We start from the raw sequence: 21129 nt of genomic DNA, 5'->3' as shown, positions 1-21129 counted from the left end.
TCTAAAAAAGATACATATAAACAAATAAATATACAGACATATATGTGCATATATAAGGCTTACAATTCTTGGGTGTTCTTAGAAAGCAGTAGGGAAGGCATTACAGCAGAAATCATATGATGAGAAAATTCACATAGAGGTACCATATAGAAAAAAATGTGTCTACCATTTGCAAATATAAAGTAAACAGCAAACTCATACCTGTACCAACACTTTCTCAGTTATAATTGAGTTGTAAGGTAAAACATCAAAAGCTGCACTATGGAACGAGAGACGAATATCAAAAGGTACACTATGAAATGAGAAAAAAGCCGTGATAAAAAGTGGCCTGCTATAGTGTGGTCATGTTTTTATGGTGCGCGCTGGGCCACTTTTGACTGTGGCTGGGAAAAAAAATCATTTTTTAATGGGCCGGGAAATCGGCGTGTGCCAAAATTAAAACTAGCGAGCTCCTATTTACGACCTGAGCCCTTACCGCCAGCCATGGACCTAGCGGTAAAGGCTCATGCAGTACCCGCATGGTAACCATGCATGCACCAATATGGCCACGTTGCCAATTACCACTGGGAACGCCCCTGCGGTAGAAAATAGAAAAATCAGGGGAACTGGGTTTGATTCCCATTGCAGCTCCTTGTGACACGGGGCAAGTCACTTAGCCATCCAGTGCCCCAGGAACAAAATAAGTACCTGTATCTAATATGTAAACCGCTTAGATTGTAACCACATAGAAACCAGTCTTGTGGTAAGTGGAGGTCACAGTGGGGTTGTGACAACAGCAGAGCACAGGAGGAATAGCACCAATGGAGGAAGGAGTGCAAATTAAGTACAGGAAGAATGTGTGCAAAACCAATTAAGTTGTTAACTCCTGCTCAGGGCTTTGGTGAGTAAGGCAAAGCACTCAGCTTTTGGATTCTTGCATATGTGATATGTAAAAGAACCATTCACTAGGGCTGAGAGCCATATTATGTGCAACTGATTATACGTAATTCCTTATCTCATGACCACTTGATTGCATTTCATCTCCCATATCAGAGACAAGTTGCCTACACATAATTCTTTATATTAATGCCCTCGATGTTTGAAAGATGCTATTACGTCATTCGGAAGAATAATGTGCTGCAGGCAAGTGTAATCAGCCTTATTTTGTGCTGCATTTATGTGGGAGTTAAAGAGAGCAAATGAAGCCCAAAATGAAAGGTTTCAAGGATCAGTTTGAGCACAGTGATGATAGCATGCTGGAAGAGAAGGAATTGTAACTGTACCCTAAGTGGAGACAAATCTGGGAACTTTTACACTGAGATTAGAAGGAAAGTGAACAAGAAATGAAGTCCAAAGAACTTTAGGGTAAATGTTTCATCAGGACATCTAGCCAGTACTTTGAAACATGTAATCTAGATGTCTCAAATTATGTGTATATTCAACAGCACTTTGAATTAGATTCACCTAAAAAAATTGGCACTGAAAAATTGCTATTCTATTTATTTATTTATTGCATTTGTATCCCACATTTTCCCACCTATTTGCAGACTCAATGTGGCTTACAATAATAACTTATACGGTCTGTGCCAGAGCCGGTGGTGGGAGGCAGGGATAGTGCTGGGCAGACTTATAGGGTCTGTGCGAGAGCTGGTGGTGGGAGGCGGGACTGGTAGTTGGGAGGCGGGGATAGTGCTGGGCAGACTTATAGGGTCTGTGCCAGAGCTGGTGGTGGGAGGCGGGACTGGTAGTTGGGAGGCGAGGATAGTGCTGGGCAGACTTATATGGTCTGTGCCAGAGCTGGTGGTTGGGAGGCGGGGATTGGTGATTGGGAGGGGGGGATAGGGCTGGCCAGACTTATACGGTCTGTGCACTGAAGAGGACAGTACAAATAAAAAAGTAGCACATATGAATTTATCTTCTTGGGCAGACTGGATGGACCATGCAGGTCTTTTTCTGCCGTCATCTACTATGTTTACTATGTAATACATCATAACAAGCGCCAATCAAGAGTAGATAAACAATTGGTTACAAAAGAACAAGTGTAACATAATGGATATAATCAATTCAATAAATCAGAAAACAAACAAATTATCAAGTAAGTGGTGATGTATTGGAGTTCCTATTATTAATTATTATGGTAAGTCTTGTTAAAAAGGAAGGTCTTTCAGATCCAGTGGTAATTAGACTCTGGAATTCGTTGCCGGAGAACGTGGTACGGGCGGTTAGCTTGACGGAGTTTAAAAAGGGGTTAGATAGATTCCTAAAGGACAAGTCCATAGACCGCTATTAAATGGACTTGGAAAAATTCCGCATTTTTAGGTATAACTTGTCTGGAATGTTTTTACGTTTGGGGAGCGTGCCAGGTGCCCTTGACCTGGATTGGCCACTGTCGGTGACAGGATGCTGGGCTAGATGGACCTTTGGTCTTTCCCAGTATGGCACTACTTATGTACTTATGTAGCTGCGTGCCAATATAAGAAAAACAGGACGCATGTACTAATTTGTATTTTAGTCCTTTGCAGCTAGGGAAATGAAGTCCCAAGAATGTGCGTGCTGATCTTTTAGCGTTCCTGGGTGGTAAATGAATAAGGTCTGACATGTATGCCGGAGCATTTCCATGAATGATTTTATGAATCAGAGTGCAAACTTTGAACACAGAACGTTCCTTAACTGGGAGCCAGTGGAGCTTCTCGCTAACCCATGCTTAAAGTTAGGTGCAGTTTGTAGAACAGCGCTTACACCCGGGAATCACGCCTAACTTTAGGTGAGGTTATTTGCACTAACTGAAACAAGATGCAAATGTAGGTGTCTAAATTAGGCATGTATCCCCCATATTCTATAACAATGCACTTAAAAGCAAGGAACACCCCATTCCATCCATCAGGGCCACGACAGACTGGGCCGGGCCCCCGCCCCTGAGGTCATCGCTGCCGTCCCCCCCCCCAGGCCGCCATGCTGCAGTCCTCACCCACCCCCTCCGTCCGCCACTGGGCCGGGCCCCCTGCATTGAAATCATCACAGTGCCTCACCTATCACCTCGCTCCGTGACTGAAAGCGCAGCAGCAGCAGATCACATTCACTTCCCTTCGGGCCTTCCCTCCGTGTCCCACCCTCGCGGAAGTTACATCAGATGAGGGCGGGACACAGGGAGGGAAGGCCCAAAGGGAGGCGAATCCGATCTGCCGCTGCTGCGCTTTCAGTCACGGAGGTGACAGGTGAGGCGCTGTGATGATTTCAATGCAGGGGACCTGGCCCAGTGACGGACGGTCGACGGAGCCAAGGGCTGGTGAGATCGGGGACTGCGGCGCCGGGCCCCCCTTGGAGGCCCGGGCCTGGGGAATTCTGTCCCCCCTGCCCCCCCTCTCGGCGGCCTTGCCACCCATGACCCTCCCATTTTCCCGCCCCTTTTTTTTACTGACACATAAAATTTAGGCGCGGGTCCCTCACCTAAATTTACCCACATCAGTTCCAGTTTCCACGTCAGTTCCAGTTAAATTTTTCTTCACTCAATGTGTAATTAAACTCTGGAATTCGTTGCCAGAGAATGTGGTAAAGGCGGTTAGCTTAGCGGGGTTTAAAAAAGGTTTGGACGGCTACCTAAAGGAAAAGTCTATAGACCATTATTAAAATGACTTGGGGAAAATCCACTGCTTATTTCTGGGATAAGCACCATAAAATGTATTGAACTTTTTTGGGATCTTGCCAGGTATTTCTGACCTGGATTGGCCACTGTTGGAAACAGGATGCTGGGCTTGATGGACCTTTGGTCTGTCCCAGTGTGGTAATACTTGTGTACTTAAATCTAATTAATGCCAATAATTACTTGCTAAAATACCAATTATTGGCACAAATTAGCTCGTTATTCAATTAAATTGTGCAGATAAATTAGGTGCAACTTTTATAGAATTAGAGGTTTTCTGTTTAGTTAGCTCTTCTGAATATACCAGTATGCGGCGATACCCCAAGAGCCGTATATCAGCCACCAAACATATAGATTATCCCCCAAATTGTATAAAGCTGAGCACCCAACTTTACACTATCAGGGGAATTCTGTAAATAGCACCTAAAGCTATGTACTAATTCCGCGCCCAACGTTTGGCGTGGAAATGTGTTTTAATGGATGCAAGACACCAAAACAGGGCTGAGATGGCAGATCGGCAGGAACATACACTTATACTCCCAGTTATAGGATAGTGCATAAGTATATCCATGCGCAAGTGCAAAGGGGGGGGGGGGCGGGTCAGGGTTGTTCCAGAACATTGCGCGCAGTATTTTAGAATACCATGGATGTGCGGCCAACTGGCATCATTTACTGAATCCAGCCCTTAGCATAGAACTTTGCACATCAATTTATAGAATAAGGTCTGTCAATAGCACCAATTAAAACCAATAATTGGCAATTAGCATCTAGTTAACCAACTAAGTTAGGCATGCGCGAGAAGTCCTGATATGCTGCCACGGGGGCAGGACATGCTGAAGGAAGTCCCCCAGGATTGGCTGGAGCAGTCTGCTCTTGCTGATGGTGCCGGCACTGCTTTAGAAATATTAATCACGGCAGAAGAGGAACCGACTGCAGGGCGAGGGCAAAGAGGGAGAGAGCAGAGAGATGCAGCTGCGGTAGGGAGAGAAGGTGCCTGAGCCACAGGGGAGGAGGACATCAGGAGGGGGGTCCCGAGCACAAATTTTAGGAGTTGGTTGTTAAAGTAGCTGCTTTAACAACCAGCTCCCAAATTCTTTAAAAACTACAAGCCAGCTCCAGCACACCACTGAGCACAATACTTTCTAATTCAGACAGAGAATCTGATTGCTGAATCCCTGTCTCTCAGCACTGATACAATAAACACTGCTACTGCTACTACTACTACTTATCATTTCTGTAACGCCTCTAGACGTACGCAGCGCTGTAGACTTGAACATGAAGAGACAGTCCCTGCTCAACAGAGCTTACAATCTAATTAGGACAGACAGGATAAGGGAGTTTGTAAGGTGGGGATGATAAAATAAGGGTTCTGAACAAGTGAGTAAGGGTTAGGAGTTAAAAGCAGCATCAAAAAGGTGGGCTTTAAGCCTAGATTTGAAGACGGCAAGAGATGGAGCTTGACATACCGGCTCAGGAAGTCTATTCCAGGCATATGGTGCAGCAAGATAAAAGGAACAGAGTCTGGAGTAAGCGGTGGAGGAGAAGGGTGCAGATAAGAGAGATTTACCCAGTGAACGGAGTTCCCGGGGAGGAATGTAGGGAGAGATGAGAGTGGACAGGTACTGAGGAGCTGCTGAGTGAATGCACTTATAGGTCAATAAGAGGAGTTTGAACTGTATGCGGAAATGGATAGGAAGCCAGTGAAGTGACTTGAGGAGAGGGCTAATATGATCTTAGTGACACTGGCGGAATATAAGTTGTGCAGCAGAATTTTGAACAGATTGAAGAGGAGTGAGATGGCTAAGTGGGAGACCTGTGAGAAGCAAGTTGCAATAGTCTAAGCGAGAGGTGATAAGAGTGTGGATAAGGGTTCTGGTAGTGTGCTCAGAAAGGAAAGGGCGAATTTTGCTGATATTATAGAGAAAGAAATGACAGGTTTTAGCTAGGGTTACCATATGGCTCCAGAAAAAGGAGGAAGGATTGAGCCAGCCAGTCTGCTGGATATGTGCAGAGAAGGAGAGAGAGGAGTCGAAGATGACCCCAAGGTTACGAGCTGATGAGACAGGGAGGATGAGAGTGTTATCTACAGAAACAGAGAATGGGGGAAGAGGAGAGGTTGGTTTAGGGGAAAAGAAAAGAAGCTCGATCTTGGTCATGTTTAGTTTCAGAAGGCAGTGAGACATCCAGGCTGAAATGTCAGACAGGCATGCTGATACTTTGGCCTGGATTCCTGCTGAGATTTCTGGTGTGGAGAGGTAGACTCCACTTTCTTATAATGCTATGGAAACTGGTTATTTAATTCTCTACCATTTTTGGTGAATGGGAATCTGGAGACTGAGTTGGACTGTTTTGGATTGCCCTGAGATACAGTTACCGCTTGGCGCTAGGTAAGAAATTTTCTTCTTACTAGGGTGCTGCGTATGGCTGGGTTTTCTCTGTGGTCTCTTCAATGCCTCTTGATCTCTCACTTTTCTTCCCTCCTGCTAGTACAAAGCCAATTTAGCATTATAGAAACTTTGCAGGTGATTTATTTAACAGAATAATTTGGCCAAATATTTCAGCTTGCATTTTTGTTACTTCCATCTCATGGCTGCAGGGCCGTGCCAACACGGTAAGCGAGGTAAGCATGGCAGGAGAGCGCCATCCTCTGGGGGGCGTCCCGCCGCACTATGCGTACCTCGCCCTCTTCTCCCCAGATCCTTTTCCTTTTTTTTTTTTGTTTAAATTTACCTCTGTCCGTCGGCGTAGCGTCAGTGAGAAGGAGGCGGCGCTCCCCCGCCCCGACGTGTCTACTAGTCTTCCCTTCGCTGTGTTCCGCCTTCTTCAGACGTCAGAAATGATGTCAGAAGAAGGCAGGACACTTAGCAAAGGGAGGAAGACTAGTAGACACGTCGGGGCGGGGGAGCGCCGCCTCCTTCTCACTGACGCTACGCTGCCGCCGGACAGAGATAAATTTAAACAAAAAGGAAAAGGATCTGGGAAGAAGAGGGCGGGCAGTGTAGCGATCGTTTTCGGGGGGGGGAGCGTTGCGGTGCCAACAGGGGGGTGGGCGCCGGAAGCACCAACTGCAGGGGGCGCCGGAGACCCTAGGCACGGCCCTGCATGGCTGGGAATTGTTCTGTTCTTATCTCAATGTTTCACTCTCAGGGATGGTTAGGGGGTATCCTTCTTTCCAGTTTGAAGGATCCGCGAGCCTCCTCTGGGTGACGCCCTTCTTTCCTGGTTGAGGGGCTTCATAGGACTGTCCCATCACTTAATTATGATTATACCATGTGTCTTCTTCGGTTCCTTTTACTTGGTTCCATCCCCATCTGCAGTTCTCATTACTATACATAACATGAATGTTATTGCCTATATAACAATGTTATGTATTTTGTTATTCCGTGTGTTTAATATTGGGGTTTCTTCATTCAAGAACAATTCTTGTAATTGTTTGAATAATTTAATAAATAATAAGTTAAAAAGGCATCCACAGGTAACCCAGGTGGGACATTGGATTCCTCCTCCCCCAATTCACCCCTGCCCAGATCTCCCTTTTCCCATTGTCCACTTACTTTCATTGTGAGAGAGTGACTACACCCTAAAGCAGCTCTTCTGAGGTAAATTTGGTGAAGGAGTCTGCCAGCCCTCCATTGCTGACAAGCCCAGTTGCACCCCAGTCTCTCTCTCTCCAGGCATCATAGGGCCTACTGGTGCTGGAAGCTCAGATTAAGGCATGACAGCTATGCTCCAGTGCCTTTTTAAAACTTGGCATCAGAGACCATTGGCTACATTACCTGTTCCGAAATACTGGCTTAACGGAAACCGGGCGGGTTTTGCCAATCTGCCCGTTTGTCCGGATTTCTGGACAAACGGGCAGGCTGGTGGGCGGGCCGCCAGCCTGCCCATTTGTCCAGAAATCTGGACAAACGGGCAGATTGCTAGCTTCCCCTCCCCTTACTTACTACTGCCCTGGTGGTCTAGTGACTTCTTCCGCCTTCGGGGCAGGAAAGAGCCCCCTCTTTCCTGCCCGGAGCGCTGCCCTGCATGCATCCTTCCTGTTCGTGATCTCGGCGCTGATTCAAAATGGCCGCCAAGAGGTGACGTGACCTCGCGAGACTTCAACTCTCAGCAGCCATTTTGAATTGGCGCCGAGATCACCAACAAGAAGGGTGCATGCAGGGCAGCGCTCCGGGCAGGAAAGAGGGGGCTCTTTCCTGCCCCGAAGAGGTCACTAGACCACCAGGGCAGTAGTAAGGTAAGGGGAGGGGTGTGACGGGGTGTGTGACAGGTTGAAGGGGAAAATATGACAGGGGGCGGGGCGAGGACGTGAAATGGGGCGGGGTGGGTGTGAAGGGGCGGGTGTGTGGTGGGGCGGGGCATGTGTCTTCCTTTTGGGGGGACAAAATATGGTAACCCTAGTTCTAAGTGCTAGGCCACTCCTACTCAGTAGCAGATACATAGATCATGAAAAGTAAGAAGAGGCAGTAATTCAGAACACCCCTAACTGGAGAAAAGGCACTTTCCAAACCCCAAATTATTATGTTTATTTGGTCTGTGTGTACTACGGTTGTAGGAATAGAGTTCCTCCACTTTTCGTGGCTGACTTTCCTCCATGACTGTAGTAGTCAACAGCTGTACCAGCCACCACATCTTAGCCACCATTTTGCCTTGGTGTAGCAGGAAACGCCCTCCTTAGCACAGGGTAGATTGCAGCAGTTGTCCTAAAGGGATGTTCTTTTCTTTATTTCCAGGGTAATTGTCAGCTTTACAATCTAGTGTGCAAAGCATTTTCCAGCTCCTTGATGCTTTGCTTTTCTTTTCATTAAACCGGAGTGCTGCAATGATGTAGTCACATTACTGTGACTCCAGAGGCTGAGCCTTCATTTGCCAAGGAGTTGTGTGATAGTTTTACTGCAGTGCTTTTTTTCTTGGACAGTTCAGGTGAGGAGAAGGGAATTTGCAAACAAGCCTGTCCTAGCTGTGTCCTTAGGGGAAGGGTTTAGTATTCCCCTGAATATTTATTTATTTATTTATTTATTTATTGCATTTGTACCCCACATTATCCCACCTATTTGCAGGCTCAATGTGGCTTACAGAGTGTTGTTATGACATAGTCATGACAGGATCTTAGATACAATCAGTAATAAGCAGAGATTGGGTGAGGAATTAGGGAAGAAGGTGTTAGATAGGGTAGTGTCCGAGGTGTATTTTGATATCTGGGTGGGTTGGTGTGGTGATTTTGTGTCGTTAAGGGTTCTCTTTGTAGGCTTTGTTGAAGAGGTGTGTCTTCAAAGATTTGCGAAAGTTAATTAGATCGTCCAGCTCTTGGCTGTATCTTCCCATGGGCCATGGGCTGGTGAAATCTAAACCCAAGATGCACTCCTGGAATTTAAGCCTGTTTGCAATACAAGAATGAAAAAAGGTGAAGCATCAAAACCTGGATCCATAAATCGGCAGCATGGATATGATTGGTTCCAGTTTCCAGTGGTATTAGAAGGGAACTGACACCTGCTGATTACTCTTCTGGTATTTTGCCCACCAAAAGTTGAATGCATGCTCTGATTAATCTTGTCTGCTGTTTCACAGTCGTTTATGGTGGGGCTGAAGGCAGTGGCGTTACCAGATAGCTGATTGGGGGGGGGGGGCACTGAATTTTCTTTCTGCCCCCTGCCCCCCTGCCCTTCCCCTGATGCTCTGTGCCCTCCATCCCTGTACCGTACCTAAAATCAAAATATAAATACTTGAGTTGGTGGGGATCCCCAAGCCCCACCAGCTGAAGACCTCCTCCTCCTCCTCTGATCCAGTGGCCAGGACTCTCCAAGCTCTGCAGCCGTGGCAGTGTCCCTGAGCTGCTGCCACTGCCACCCCCTCCCCCCGTGCCCCACGCATGCTCGGGGAAACTGCCACCAGCTATTTTGGAGCATTCTGGCAGCTGGACCAGAGGAGAAGGAGAATATGGTCTTCAGCTGACAGGGCTTGGGGTTCCCTGTTAGCTACAGCAAGGGAAATAGCTTATTATGGGGGGCCTGAGCCCAAAATGGGGGGGGGGGGGGGAGACAGGCTTCCCTGTGACTGTCACTGGCTGTAGGTATTGAAAGAGGTCAAGCTGAGCAGGGAGAGGTGCTGGGTGGCTTTACCTTGTTATTTTTACATATAGATAGTTTCAAAAATTGGGCAGTAGGAAAACTCAGTGAGGAGGCAATAAAGGAGAATCAGTAAAAAGAGGAGGGGCTGCAGTCTCTGTGTGCCAGTACCTCCCAGAACTATTCATGACTGCATTGTAGAATGACCCAAACTTCATCAAGAGCGGCTTGTGGTTTTCCTTTGAATCGTACCCTAGTTTAGTTAGTTAGTTATTTGGCAAATTTTATATAGAATCTTACTGAATCCAGTTCTTTCAGAATGGTTTACACTTCTTAAAAGACAATAAAAGAGAAAAAGAGACGCGGCAATGTGACTGCATGTGCAGCAGCAGAGGAGTCACAACTACAACACTCACTGTCATCCGGTACATGTGAAGAGCAATGTGTAACGAGGCGCATACAGTTACGTGCCAGTCATGCACGTAAATCTGCCGAGAGCCGGCACTTATGTGCATAACCGGCAATAAATTGACTGCATGTTATTTTGTAAGGGTGCAGTTGGCCAAATTAGGGCGCCTATCCCAGATCCGCACGCAATTGACTAGTCAGTGAACCGTTAATCAATAATTGGTGTTAATTGGCGCTTGTTTACATACAGATCTGCCCTGCGCCCTATTCTATAAAATGCGCACCTACATTTTATAGCACACAAATCAAAAGGGGGCATGGCCATGGGAGGGGCAAGGGCGGGTCAAGTGCGTTCCCAGAAATTAGGTGCGATGTAATAGAACAGGGTCATTGACGCACCCAACTGCCACAAAGTTACGAGCAAGATCCATATTAAGCAAGTATTTTGCAAAGGGCGGAGCATGAGAGTGACTGCCAGGGATGGACTGGCCATACGGGCAACAGGCAGTGCCCGAGGGCCTACTGGCAATGGGGGGCCCAGTGCCTCTTCTCCCCCTGCACATTACAGCCCCCCTAGCCTCAGTGGCCCCTCCCTGGGCCCTGGTGGTCTACTGACCTCTTTGGGGGCAGGAAAGAACCCTACTCTTTCTTGTCTGCTGCCTCTGCTCTGACTGGCACTGTCACATCTTCAAAATGGCTACTGAGACTGCCGAAACCTGTAAGACTATCGCAGAAAGTCTTGGCAGCCATTTAGAAGAAGCAGTGGTGCTGGTTAGAACAGCAGGAGCAGGCAGGAAAGAGAGTGGGGTTCTTTTCTGCCCCCGAAGAAGCCACTAGACCACCAGGATTCTTCAAGGTAGACTGGGGGGGTGCTGGAAACAAGGGTTGGGGTGGTGGGGGGCCCCCAATGACCTTTTCTGCCCCCCCCCCTTTGGTGGCTGCCACATAACATGCCTTCACTTGCAGAATACAGTAAGGTACAGATGCCCTTGCCAGGTCTATTGCTGGTGTCAGAATGTAAGACACACTGATACTGGGTTACACTAGCATTCTATAATGGAACCTGGGCACCCAGATGCCATTTCATTATTTATATATTGCTTAGACCAAAGCAGTTTTCAGTTTCATTTTACAGGTATTGGATCTGTCCCTAGTGGGCTCATAATCTAAGTAGTACATTGTACTACTGTTGTACCTGGGGCAGTGGAGGGTTAAGTGACTTGCCCAGGCTCAAGTGGACCTGCAGAGGGAATTGAACCTGGTTCCCCAGAATCTAAACCCACTGCTGATTATCAGGCAGCAGCGGGAACTGAACCCAGTTCCCCAAGTCCCCAACCTGCTACATAGTAACATAGTAAATGACGGCAGATAAAGACCTGAACGGTCCATCCAGTCTGCCCAACAAGATAAACTCATTTTACATGGTATGTAATACTTTATATGTATACCCGAGTTTGATTTGTCACTACCTTTCTCAGCGCACAGACCGTAAAAGTCTGCCCAGCACTGTTCCTGTACTAAAAGTTCGGAAGCTAACGTCAAAGCCCCTTAAAATTTACACTCCAGCCCATCCATATCTATTCAGTCACGATTAGGGCACGGACCGTAGAAGTCCGCCCTGCACCAATTTTACTCTCCAATTATCGGCGTCGCCACCCAATCTCCACTAAGATTCCATAGATCCATTCCTTCTAAACAGGATTCCTTTGTGTTTATCCCACACATGTTTGAATTCCATTACCGTGTTCATCTCCACCACCTCCCGCGGGAGGGCATTCCACGTATCTACCACCCTCTCCATTAAAAAATACTTCCTGACGTTAGTCCTGAGTCTGCCCCCCTTCATCCTCAATTCATGTCCTCTAGTTCTACCTCCTTCCCGTCTCCGGAAAAGGTTCGTTTGCGGATTAATATGGACAATCTAACCAGCTTTCACAAATCTTTGAAGACACACCTCTTCAACAAAGCCTACTAAAGACATCCTTACTAAATCATTCCTCAAATCACTTAGGTTGCATCATAAACACCTCTCACAACACCTCTCTAGCACCTTGCACCTAATTCATTTACCTTCAGCTTATTATCGTCTGTATTTAAGATCATGTAATGACTGCATCATAACAACACTCTGTAAGCCACATTGAGCCTGCAAAAAGGTGGGATAATGTGGGGTACAAATGCAATAAATAAATAAATACCTTTCAAATATTTGAACATCTGTATCATGTCACCCTGTTTCTCCTTTCCTTCAAGGTATACATGTTCAGGTCGGCAAGTCTCTCCTCATGCGGTTTGCAATGCAGATCCCATTTTCGTAGCTTTTCTTTGCATCGCTTCCAGTCTTTTTACATCTTTAGCAAAATACGGCCTCCAAAACTGAACACAATACTCCAAGTGGGGCCTCACCAACGACTTGTAGAGGGGCATCAACACCTCCTTTCTTCTGCTGATTATACCCCTCTCTGTGCAGCCTAGCATCCTTCTGGCCATGGCCGTCGCCTTGTCACATTGTTTCTTCACTACACTAACCATTAGGCCAGTCCTCCACTCTGGCCTCTCTCCACATGGCATTGGAGCACCTAAAAAGATGCACCCACTTATAGAATTGCCCCCACAGTATACTGTCAAATATGCAGAGTACGCAGTGGCAAGGCAAGGAGTGCCAGTGCCAGTAGTGAGCCAGTGCCAAGGTACTGGACCCTGAACAACTTCAATGGCATTTTATGGCCTGATTTTATATTGTGTTTGTTTACTAAATGTTGTACACTGTCTTGGGGCACTTATGGATGGGTGCTTTAAAATAAGAAAAATAAATACCGCCTCATACAGGCTGGCTGTGCTTGCACACGTCAAGAAACAACACACCACAGGCGAGCTGGAACCCCTAGATGCTGTGTTGCAGAAACTACCGAAGGGGAAATGACAGACCGAATTTATGTACAATGCTGAATTTTAAGAGGTGTAAACATATTCAGAATCGGCGAGTGCTGGCAGATTGTGCTGTGGTATTTCAGTCCCCACACAGGGCTCTGTGGGGGAAGGTCACGCTGCCTTCCATATCTCAGCCTGTAAAATGCAGGGTCAGGAGACAACTGCTGGGCTGCCTGGAAATCAGGCATAAAACTTAATGGAACATTTAATTAACAAGCTATGCAAAAACATCTGTATTCACCGAGTCCCTTGTGCAGGAACACAGCTTATAAAATGAAGGCTGTGCCATCCACCGCCGCGGAGAACTCCGAACACATGGCGAACATTACAGCGACAGCAAACTAGAAGACGAATCCCACACGAATAATGTGAACAGTATGTGAAGAAACCGATTCTGATGCTTTTTTTTTTTAGCTTCAGAGCCAAATTGCAGAATCTGCTTCTTTCTCTCCAAAAATGTATCCCATGCGCTTGCCTGTCAAGGGAAAGGGAACAGTCTAAGCTTTCTCTCAATGAGTGGCACACATGAAAAAAAGAAGGTGAAACCTGTGAGAATTAGAGCCAATTGGGGGAGGGGGGGGAGTAGAGTCAGAAAACAGAGAGGAAGGTTTACTGATTGACAACACTCTTCTCCTGTTCTAATCCTTTTCCAGCTGCATCTATAAACCACATGATCTGCATACCATTAAAATGTTAATTCAGTTTTACGTTTGGTCAGCTTGGTCTACTTTTACTCAAGGGCTTCAGACTTTCAAGATCTGAATTTCTTATGAGGTGAATTGCATATGCTGGATCTCCAATGCATACAGATCGATAATATGTATTTTCATTGGGGAGATCCTCAGACCTGACTGGCTGTGGGGTCCTCAGGACAGGTTTGGGACACCCGGTTCCATTCCCCAGGCTTCCAACCCTATTCACGTACATTAAAAGGGGGAGGGGGAAGCAAGAGCCTGACACATTCCGTGCTTTTATTTGCAGCTGCCCTGAAGTTTTACCCATTTTTAATCTTCTGGCCCTTTTCCTTGTAGCTCAATCATTATAGGCTGAATCCTCCAGTGGAATGGCACGGATTACAGTATCCCCGGTCCTGGTGTAAGTGTTCCCCTGAGAAATACCTGATTTTTTATCCTCACTGTCTCATCACAATGTCCTGCTGGGGATTGTGACTCTTTCCTGTGCTGTGCTACCAGCACAAGCACACACTGGGTCGCTGGATCAGCCTTCCTACCATGGTTATCTTTATACAGTAATTGTACTTTAAGTAGTGCTTCATAAAGAAAATCGCTCCACAGAGCACATTAATAGAGCCCCACCCCCACTAGCCTCTAACTTGCAAGCCCTAGGATTCTGCCAACTTCTAAAATGACTGAAAGCAAAATGTTCGTATTCAACAAATAACCCTTCACCATTTCTACAGCAGCAGAGTGACAGGCAGGATTTTAAAAATTATTATTATTTTTTCTCTTTCTAGTACTGTCTTGGGGCTATTGGCCAGCACATTAATTATAGACTGCCCGTCAGTGGTAACATTGGTTTATATGAGATACTGTCTTATTTCTTTAAGAGAATACTATTTGCAAGTTACTGACATCACATCAATTGCCAGGGCTGGAAGACATCCAATTTTCCATTTTTCAGCAGTTATCAATGTTGCTTCTGAATGTTGATTAATAATATATAAGGTTCATGAACCCCTCTTATCCTCCTAAGAGTACTTTGCTTTTCTTCTTGTTTATTCTATTTTATTTTATTCGATAATCATAGTACAGGTATGACATACTTGTTATATAATATTTAAAGAAAAATATGGCTGCAGCTTAACACAGTATACTGGACCCTTCCCAGTATACTTTCCGTTTCTTCTATTATATGAAGCAATGTGTTGCACTTATTGATATGTTTCATTAACAGATGATCCTATAACAGCTATGTACTTACCCTATAGACCACACAGCAGGTACTTCCATTAGGCAGACCTAGGTGGATTGCCTAGAGTGCAGCAATTGTGTGGGTTGCATCAAAGGCATTAAGAGTTAGGTCTCTACCCAGTGACTCTATTGGCCAATGCCACTAATTGCAAGCATCAGAGAAATATACCTCCTACCTTGGTCACATGCGTAGTCTAGCTTATTTTATTTTCCAGGTAGGAGGTATATTTCTAATAAAATGTTTGGATTGTTAGCCTGCCTTTCCAAATAATATGCAAGGTGGTATGCAGCAGTGTTTCCCAAGTCCAATCCTGGAGTATCCGTTGTCAGTCAGGTTTTCAGGATACCCACAATGGATATGTATGAACCTGATTTGCATACATTGCCTCCATTATATGCAAATCTCTTTCGTGCATATTCATTGGACCGGACTTGGGAAACACCGGTATACAGCATTTTTTTTAGAACTCAGGTACAATAATTTGCTTATTTTAGGAATGTTATTTATGTTTTGCACATCTATAATCTGGCAGTTAAATATCTATCATGTATAGATGTATAAGTTCTGATTCTACAAAGCTGGCATATAGATGTCTAAAACTGAAGATCGTCCCGATGGAAAGGAGGTGTGGTCTCTTGCACTCTGAGGAAGCTATTATGCGAAACATGATTGTGTTGAGGATCGGAGAAGGAAAGGATTACAAACTGGTTTGAATTTGGATGAATGCTGTTTATTTTTGATACTGAATACTGGATATTTATTTGGACACCTTGGTTTGGCACGCTAGCACCTCCCTACTTGAGTTTTCTGGATTAAGTGAAAAGATCTTGACTATTTGGGACATCATCTGATACAGATACGTTTTTCTCTTTCTTTTTCTAAGAGTTTTGGACTATTTGCCTGTAAGGTGCAGTGACTGAATTTAGTGATCACCAAGTGGTGATTTAATCTCAAGTGATCACTACACTATTTTCTAAGCACCATTTTCACCATATTTAAATACGTTTATGTTTTTTTTATTGATATATCTTTTCTGCATAGTGGTTTTCTCTTATAGTTTCTGGCATATTTTGGACAGGACTAGGTCAGGCCCAAAAATAGTTGCTTATTCCCCGTTTCAGAAGGTGAACGAGTATCTGTGTCCGAAAAGATGGACAACAGGAATTAGACCTGCTAATCTAGAGGTCCAGGTTTCAGAAAAGTGCTCCTATTGATCAGCGCTCCACTAGAGGAATTAGGGGAGGTCACCTCCATCATCCCCCAGTGATTGGCGTCCCCCCTCCCTCCCCAAAAATGAAACTGTCAAGAGATGCTGGGCTCTGATAGACTTGGGAAAATAGACATCTGTGTTTCTAACATGGCTGACATATGTTCCAGCACATAAACGTCAAGGTTGCCATTTCTTAAAATAAGACGTTCATATGCTACTACGGAGACGTTTATGTTCCTGTGTTTTAGATGTTTTAGACGTCTATTTTATTAAAATGAACATCCATTTCTCCATGTAAATTTGAACAGGCTCTGTGTTGGCAGAACCTGTTCCAAGATATTAGCGGAATTTGTGGATGTCCTTTCCAAAATGCTGCTGAAAGGGGTCCGTTTACTAAAGCATGCTTAGCGTGTGAAAAACAGCCTACCCCAAAACACATTGAAGCGTTTTGTGGTATTTTGCGTGTTTCCAGGCTAAGCACACATTAATTATTTTCCAAAAAAACATTTTTTTAGAGGAGGCATGTCATGGGCAGAGAATGGGCGTGGGAGTGTTAATCAGTTAAAGCATTTTCATTATCAAATTTGGCTAAGTGCTCCTATGTTAATTTTAATGGAAAAATTAGCATGGGCTGGGCATGCTCCCAACAATTAGGTGTTATCACTTAAGTCATGTTTAATTTTGCTATTAAGGTGTGTTAAGTGCAAAAACATATTGCACTTTAGTAGAAACACCCCTTAAAATTAAAGCAGTGGAGACGTGATTGGCTAGAAGTGAACTGGGTGGGATATAGGGCCAGTTAATTGAGGAAGAGAAGCTTTAATTGAATAAAGCTATAAGAAATTAAGGGGTCCTTTTACTAAGCTGTGAGAAAAGGGGGCCTGTGCTAGCATCAGCGTGTGTTTTTGACGTGCACTGAGGCCCCCTTTTACCGCAGCAGGTAAAAGACTGGCCGTTTTGGGGGGGGGAAGAAATGGCCGTGCGGCCGTTTCGTTGGGGAGCCCTTACCGCCACCCATTGAGATAACGGTAAGGGTTCTTGCTGTAACCAGGCAGCGTCTAGTGCTGCCCGATGACCGCCGGTTAAGTTCCGGTGCTACAAAAATTTAAAAAATGACTGTAGCACCAGAAATGGCACACGCTGGAGGTGAGAACTACTGCCAGGCTCTTGCATTAGCCTGACGGTAGTTCCGGATTGGCAGCCGGTAAGCCTGTTGCCGTGCGCCAACCCTTTAGCAAAAGGGCCCCAAAGGCTCTTGGGAATTTATAGAGGAAAAGCATTCAACGGGGCAGGGCCAGGGCCAGATTTATGTATATTGAGACCCTTAAGCTGTAACATTTAAGAGGCCCTTTATGATTAAGAAGGAAACAAATGTTAGGTGTAATATTTTTCTCTGTTTGCAAAACAGGGGCACATTACATGCAAACATTTTTATTAATCATTATTAAAGTAATGCATTATAACAATGAGGCCCTTTATAATGTGAGGTGCTATGCTGATATATGTAAATCTGGGGGTGCATGAAGTGTAGGTTGAGAAGTACTCCAGGTCAGACAATAGAGGCAGATGACCAGGACCTAACACAGAGGCCAGACCCCCCATGCTGTTCATAGACCCACAGAAGGACTAAAGAACATTTAGTGATTTCCTCTTAAATTCAGGGCCCGAAATATGGCACAAGTTTTCCCTCCCTGGGAATTTTTCTAACCCACTTTTAAAGGTATAAATTGGGCACAGCAGCCCTCTAGCAAGGCACATCTACTATAATAAAACTCACCCTCAACGTTCTGAAGACAACGTTCTGAAGTCACTCCCTGAAGGGTTCATGGATTCATGGTGGTGAAGCCACAACACTGACCATGTCTCTCTGCCCGGCCCTCGCATGACGGACCAATCAGAAAAAACACCCTCAACATTCTGAAACACAAAGGACCATCACAACATCGTTCCCAGGCAACACTAGGCAACGTAAGACAGACCAATCAGAGGAAACTACGTGACAATAAGGGAGGAGCATTCCCCAGCAGAATGGCTCATTATCTGTGCAGCACGGAGAGCACAGAACCACCACTGGAACGAGAGAAGAATATCCCTGCTGTGGGTATGTGCAAAAATAGACCGGGGGGGGGGGGGGGGATTTTTAAATGCATAATGCCAGTACTGAAGAGTGCCGGAGGGCCTATAGCACAGACTATATTTGGGATCGCTTGACATGGAGTCAGAGGAGCCGGAAAACAACGTGCCCGTCACCATCTGGGACGTGGGCGAACAGGACAAGCTGCGGCCCAGCTGGAAGGATTACCCGCGACCCAGCCAGCAGCAAACAGCGACCAAGGACAGCACAGCACATCCCCCAACCCCCAAGCAAAAAACAAAACAAAACAAAAAAAGACACACATCAACAACCTGCACACACACCGCACCCTCACACACTCACACACACACACACAAAATAACTCTGTGACACATACGCACACACATAAAAAAAGCCACATGCTAGCGCCCGTTTCATTGGTTTCGGAAATGGGCCTTTTTTACTAGTGTAGAATAAGGGATTATATGATATAAAATTGTTGCTTGAGGAGACTCAGAAATTAACCTAAAGGGATTATTCATAGAGGACATGGTGAATGCTCCTGCATCAACTAATAACGCTCAATAGGCAGTTAGGGAGGACACGGAAATCACCTGATGTAACTTCACTTCTGTTCCTTATGCACAGTGTTGCTGTTTAGTGCTGCCTCTGTCTGTAAGTATTGTGATTTAGATTTGTAGATCGATGTGCAATGCCTCTCTTTCAAAAGAATGCTTCTGGAAAGAGAATCCCATGCAAGCTGCCAGGGACTGTGAATATTTTATTTTATTTATTTATTGCATTTGTATCCCACCTATTTGAAGGCTCAATGTGGCTTACATAGTTTTGTTAACATAGTCATTGCAGGTTCAATGTGGCTTACATATTTTGTTAGCAAAGTCATTGTAGGGTGACAGATACATTTAATATTGTGTCGAGGTTAGGTAAGGGTAGGAGGAAGAAGAAAGGGGTGATTAGGTAGTTATAGTAGGTGAGTGTCACAACTACTCCACATATATTCTGAATTGTCTTATAATACTTGCTTGTTATACTGTTATCATGTTTTTTTCTTCACCATGCTGCCCAAGATCCTTCTGTAACACTAAATGTCTATTTTCTAATATATGTCCACCATTCATGATGTATTGTAAGCCACATTGAGCCTGCAAAAAGGTGGGAAAATGCGGGATACAAATGCAATAAATAAATAAAAATAGATTTAGTTTCATATTGTTCAGCTCACAGAACAGTCCCCGTCAGTTGAAAGAACTGGGGTGTTTATTGAGAAGACGGCATGTAATGGACATGTCATGAGCATTCACACATTGTAATATACAATATCACACTGAATTGGCAGGAATGGATGCTTAAGACTGGCTAGTGGAACCATGAAACTAGTGCTGGGGTCCCCTTATTCATGGTGTTATGGACTCACTATGGTATGGGATTCTCGGTCTGATTCTCCAGCATTGTTGACAACTGTATTGAGTTGAGATCTCTGACATTGCTAAGGCCTCCCTCCATCTAAAGTACTTAAACCTCCATCAAAAGCGCTGTGGCTACTCAGGGTGTGGTATGCCAGTACTGAAAATGACCCCCTCTGCGTATTCTCGTTTCTAAAATGAAATGGTTCCATGTGTGTGCCGGCTTTACATATGTGTTTTGAGTAGGTTCTGTTTTCTTCTTCAGAATGTGGGAGTCTTATTTCGCGTTCGGGTTGCCGGAGGCACAGTGGCTGGCAGTTACCTCTCTCCTCAGGATGGAAGACCGCTTTATCATCCAGCTGTTGATAGGTAAGAGAGACACTTGCCAGCATAATCCAGCTCTTGGTGGTTGAGAGAAATGATAACCAGTATCATCTAGCTGTTGGTGGTTAAGAGAGTAGTTCATCAGTATCACCCAAATTAGCTCAGAATCATCATGATATTAATTTTGAGTTTGAGTTAGCTGTGTGTCCATTTGTCTTCTAGTCAAAAAATACAGAAAATGAGAATCACAAAATATCAACAAAAATCTCCAAAAATTAGTCAAATGCTATAAAAATAGGTTTCATACACAATTTTTTTTAATTATTGAAATAATCAAAACTAAAAAGAAAATACCCTAAAATAGCACAAAAAATAACATAAAAGAATTTACCCAAAAATAGAAGGTGAAATTGGTACTCAGAGAGCGTGTAACATGATTACCCAGGCAATCGGTAAACACCAATTTCAATCATTGTACCAAATCCTAGCATTAGAGAGTTCAAGCATATTATAAAGCAAAAAACTGGCTTCAAATGAAAATTTGCAATTTATCTGTAATCCACAAAAGGTGTCCAAGGTCTTTAATGCATATCAGTAATCCCAAAATGCCATCAATAGTCTCCGAAGCAAATTGCTCAGTTCAGTGATAGGATGGTGTTCAACCAAGTAGTCAGTCCAACACTGATGAGATTCACGTTTCAAAAGATAACAATCCAAAGTTCATAAATCCTAGTATCTTAATATCTCAAGCCATCAGTCCACAGTTCCTAATTTGTCTTCTATAAGAATTGTCCAGTGGTGAAACTAGCCAAAATGGGTGGAGGTGAGGAAGGTCAGGGATATGGATCAGGTTGCTAGGGTTAGCAGGGGTAGAACAAGAATAGAAAAATACACAAAATGTTTGTAAATAAGCAGTGCCGTAGCGAGGGCTAGTGGCACCCGGGGCGGGTCCCCTCCGGAGAGAACCCCCCCCAGACCGCATTCTTACCTGCGGGAGGGCCGATCCGCCCCGAGTGCACGTCACTCGGAGCTGCGTCGGCCCCGCTGGTTCCCTGCTCTCTCTGCCCCGGAACAGGAAGTAACCTGTTCCGGGGCAGAGGGAGCAGGGAACCAGCGGGGCCGGCACCCCCCGAGCGCATGCA

The 21129-nt window shown here is 45.1% G+C and overlaps 1 protein-coding gene across 1 annotated transcript in view; it reads left to right on the top strand.

Moving 5' to 3' along the window:
* The window catches only part of USP43 (ubiquitin specific peptidase 43), a 523315-nt gene that overhangs the window by 475775 nt on the left and 26411 nt on the right, over nt 1–21129 (top strand). Inside the window, exon 9 of the mRNA XM_030208099.1 lies at nt 19929–20032. Coding sequence (XP_030063959.1) covers nt 19929–20032 — 104 coding nt within the window. The remainder of the gene's footprint in view (nt 1–19928; nt 20033–21129) is intronic.

This window comes from Microcaecilia unicolor, chromosome 6, assembly GCF_901765095.1.
Source record: "Microcaecilia unicolor chromosome 6, aMicUni1.1, whole genome shotgun sequence".
Taxonomy (NCBI): Eukaryota; Metazoa; Chordata; class Amphibia; order Gymnophiona; family Siphonopidae; genus Microcaecilia; species Microcaecilia unicolor.
The sequence above is the reverse complement of the archived record's forward strand: the minus strand, read 5'-3'. Positions and strand labels throughout refer to the sequence as shown.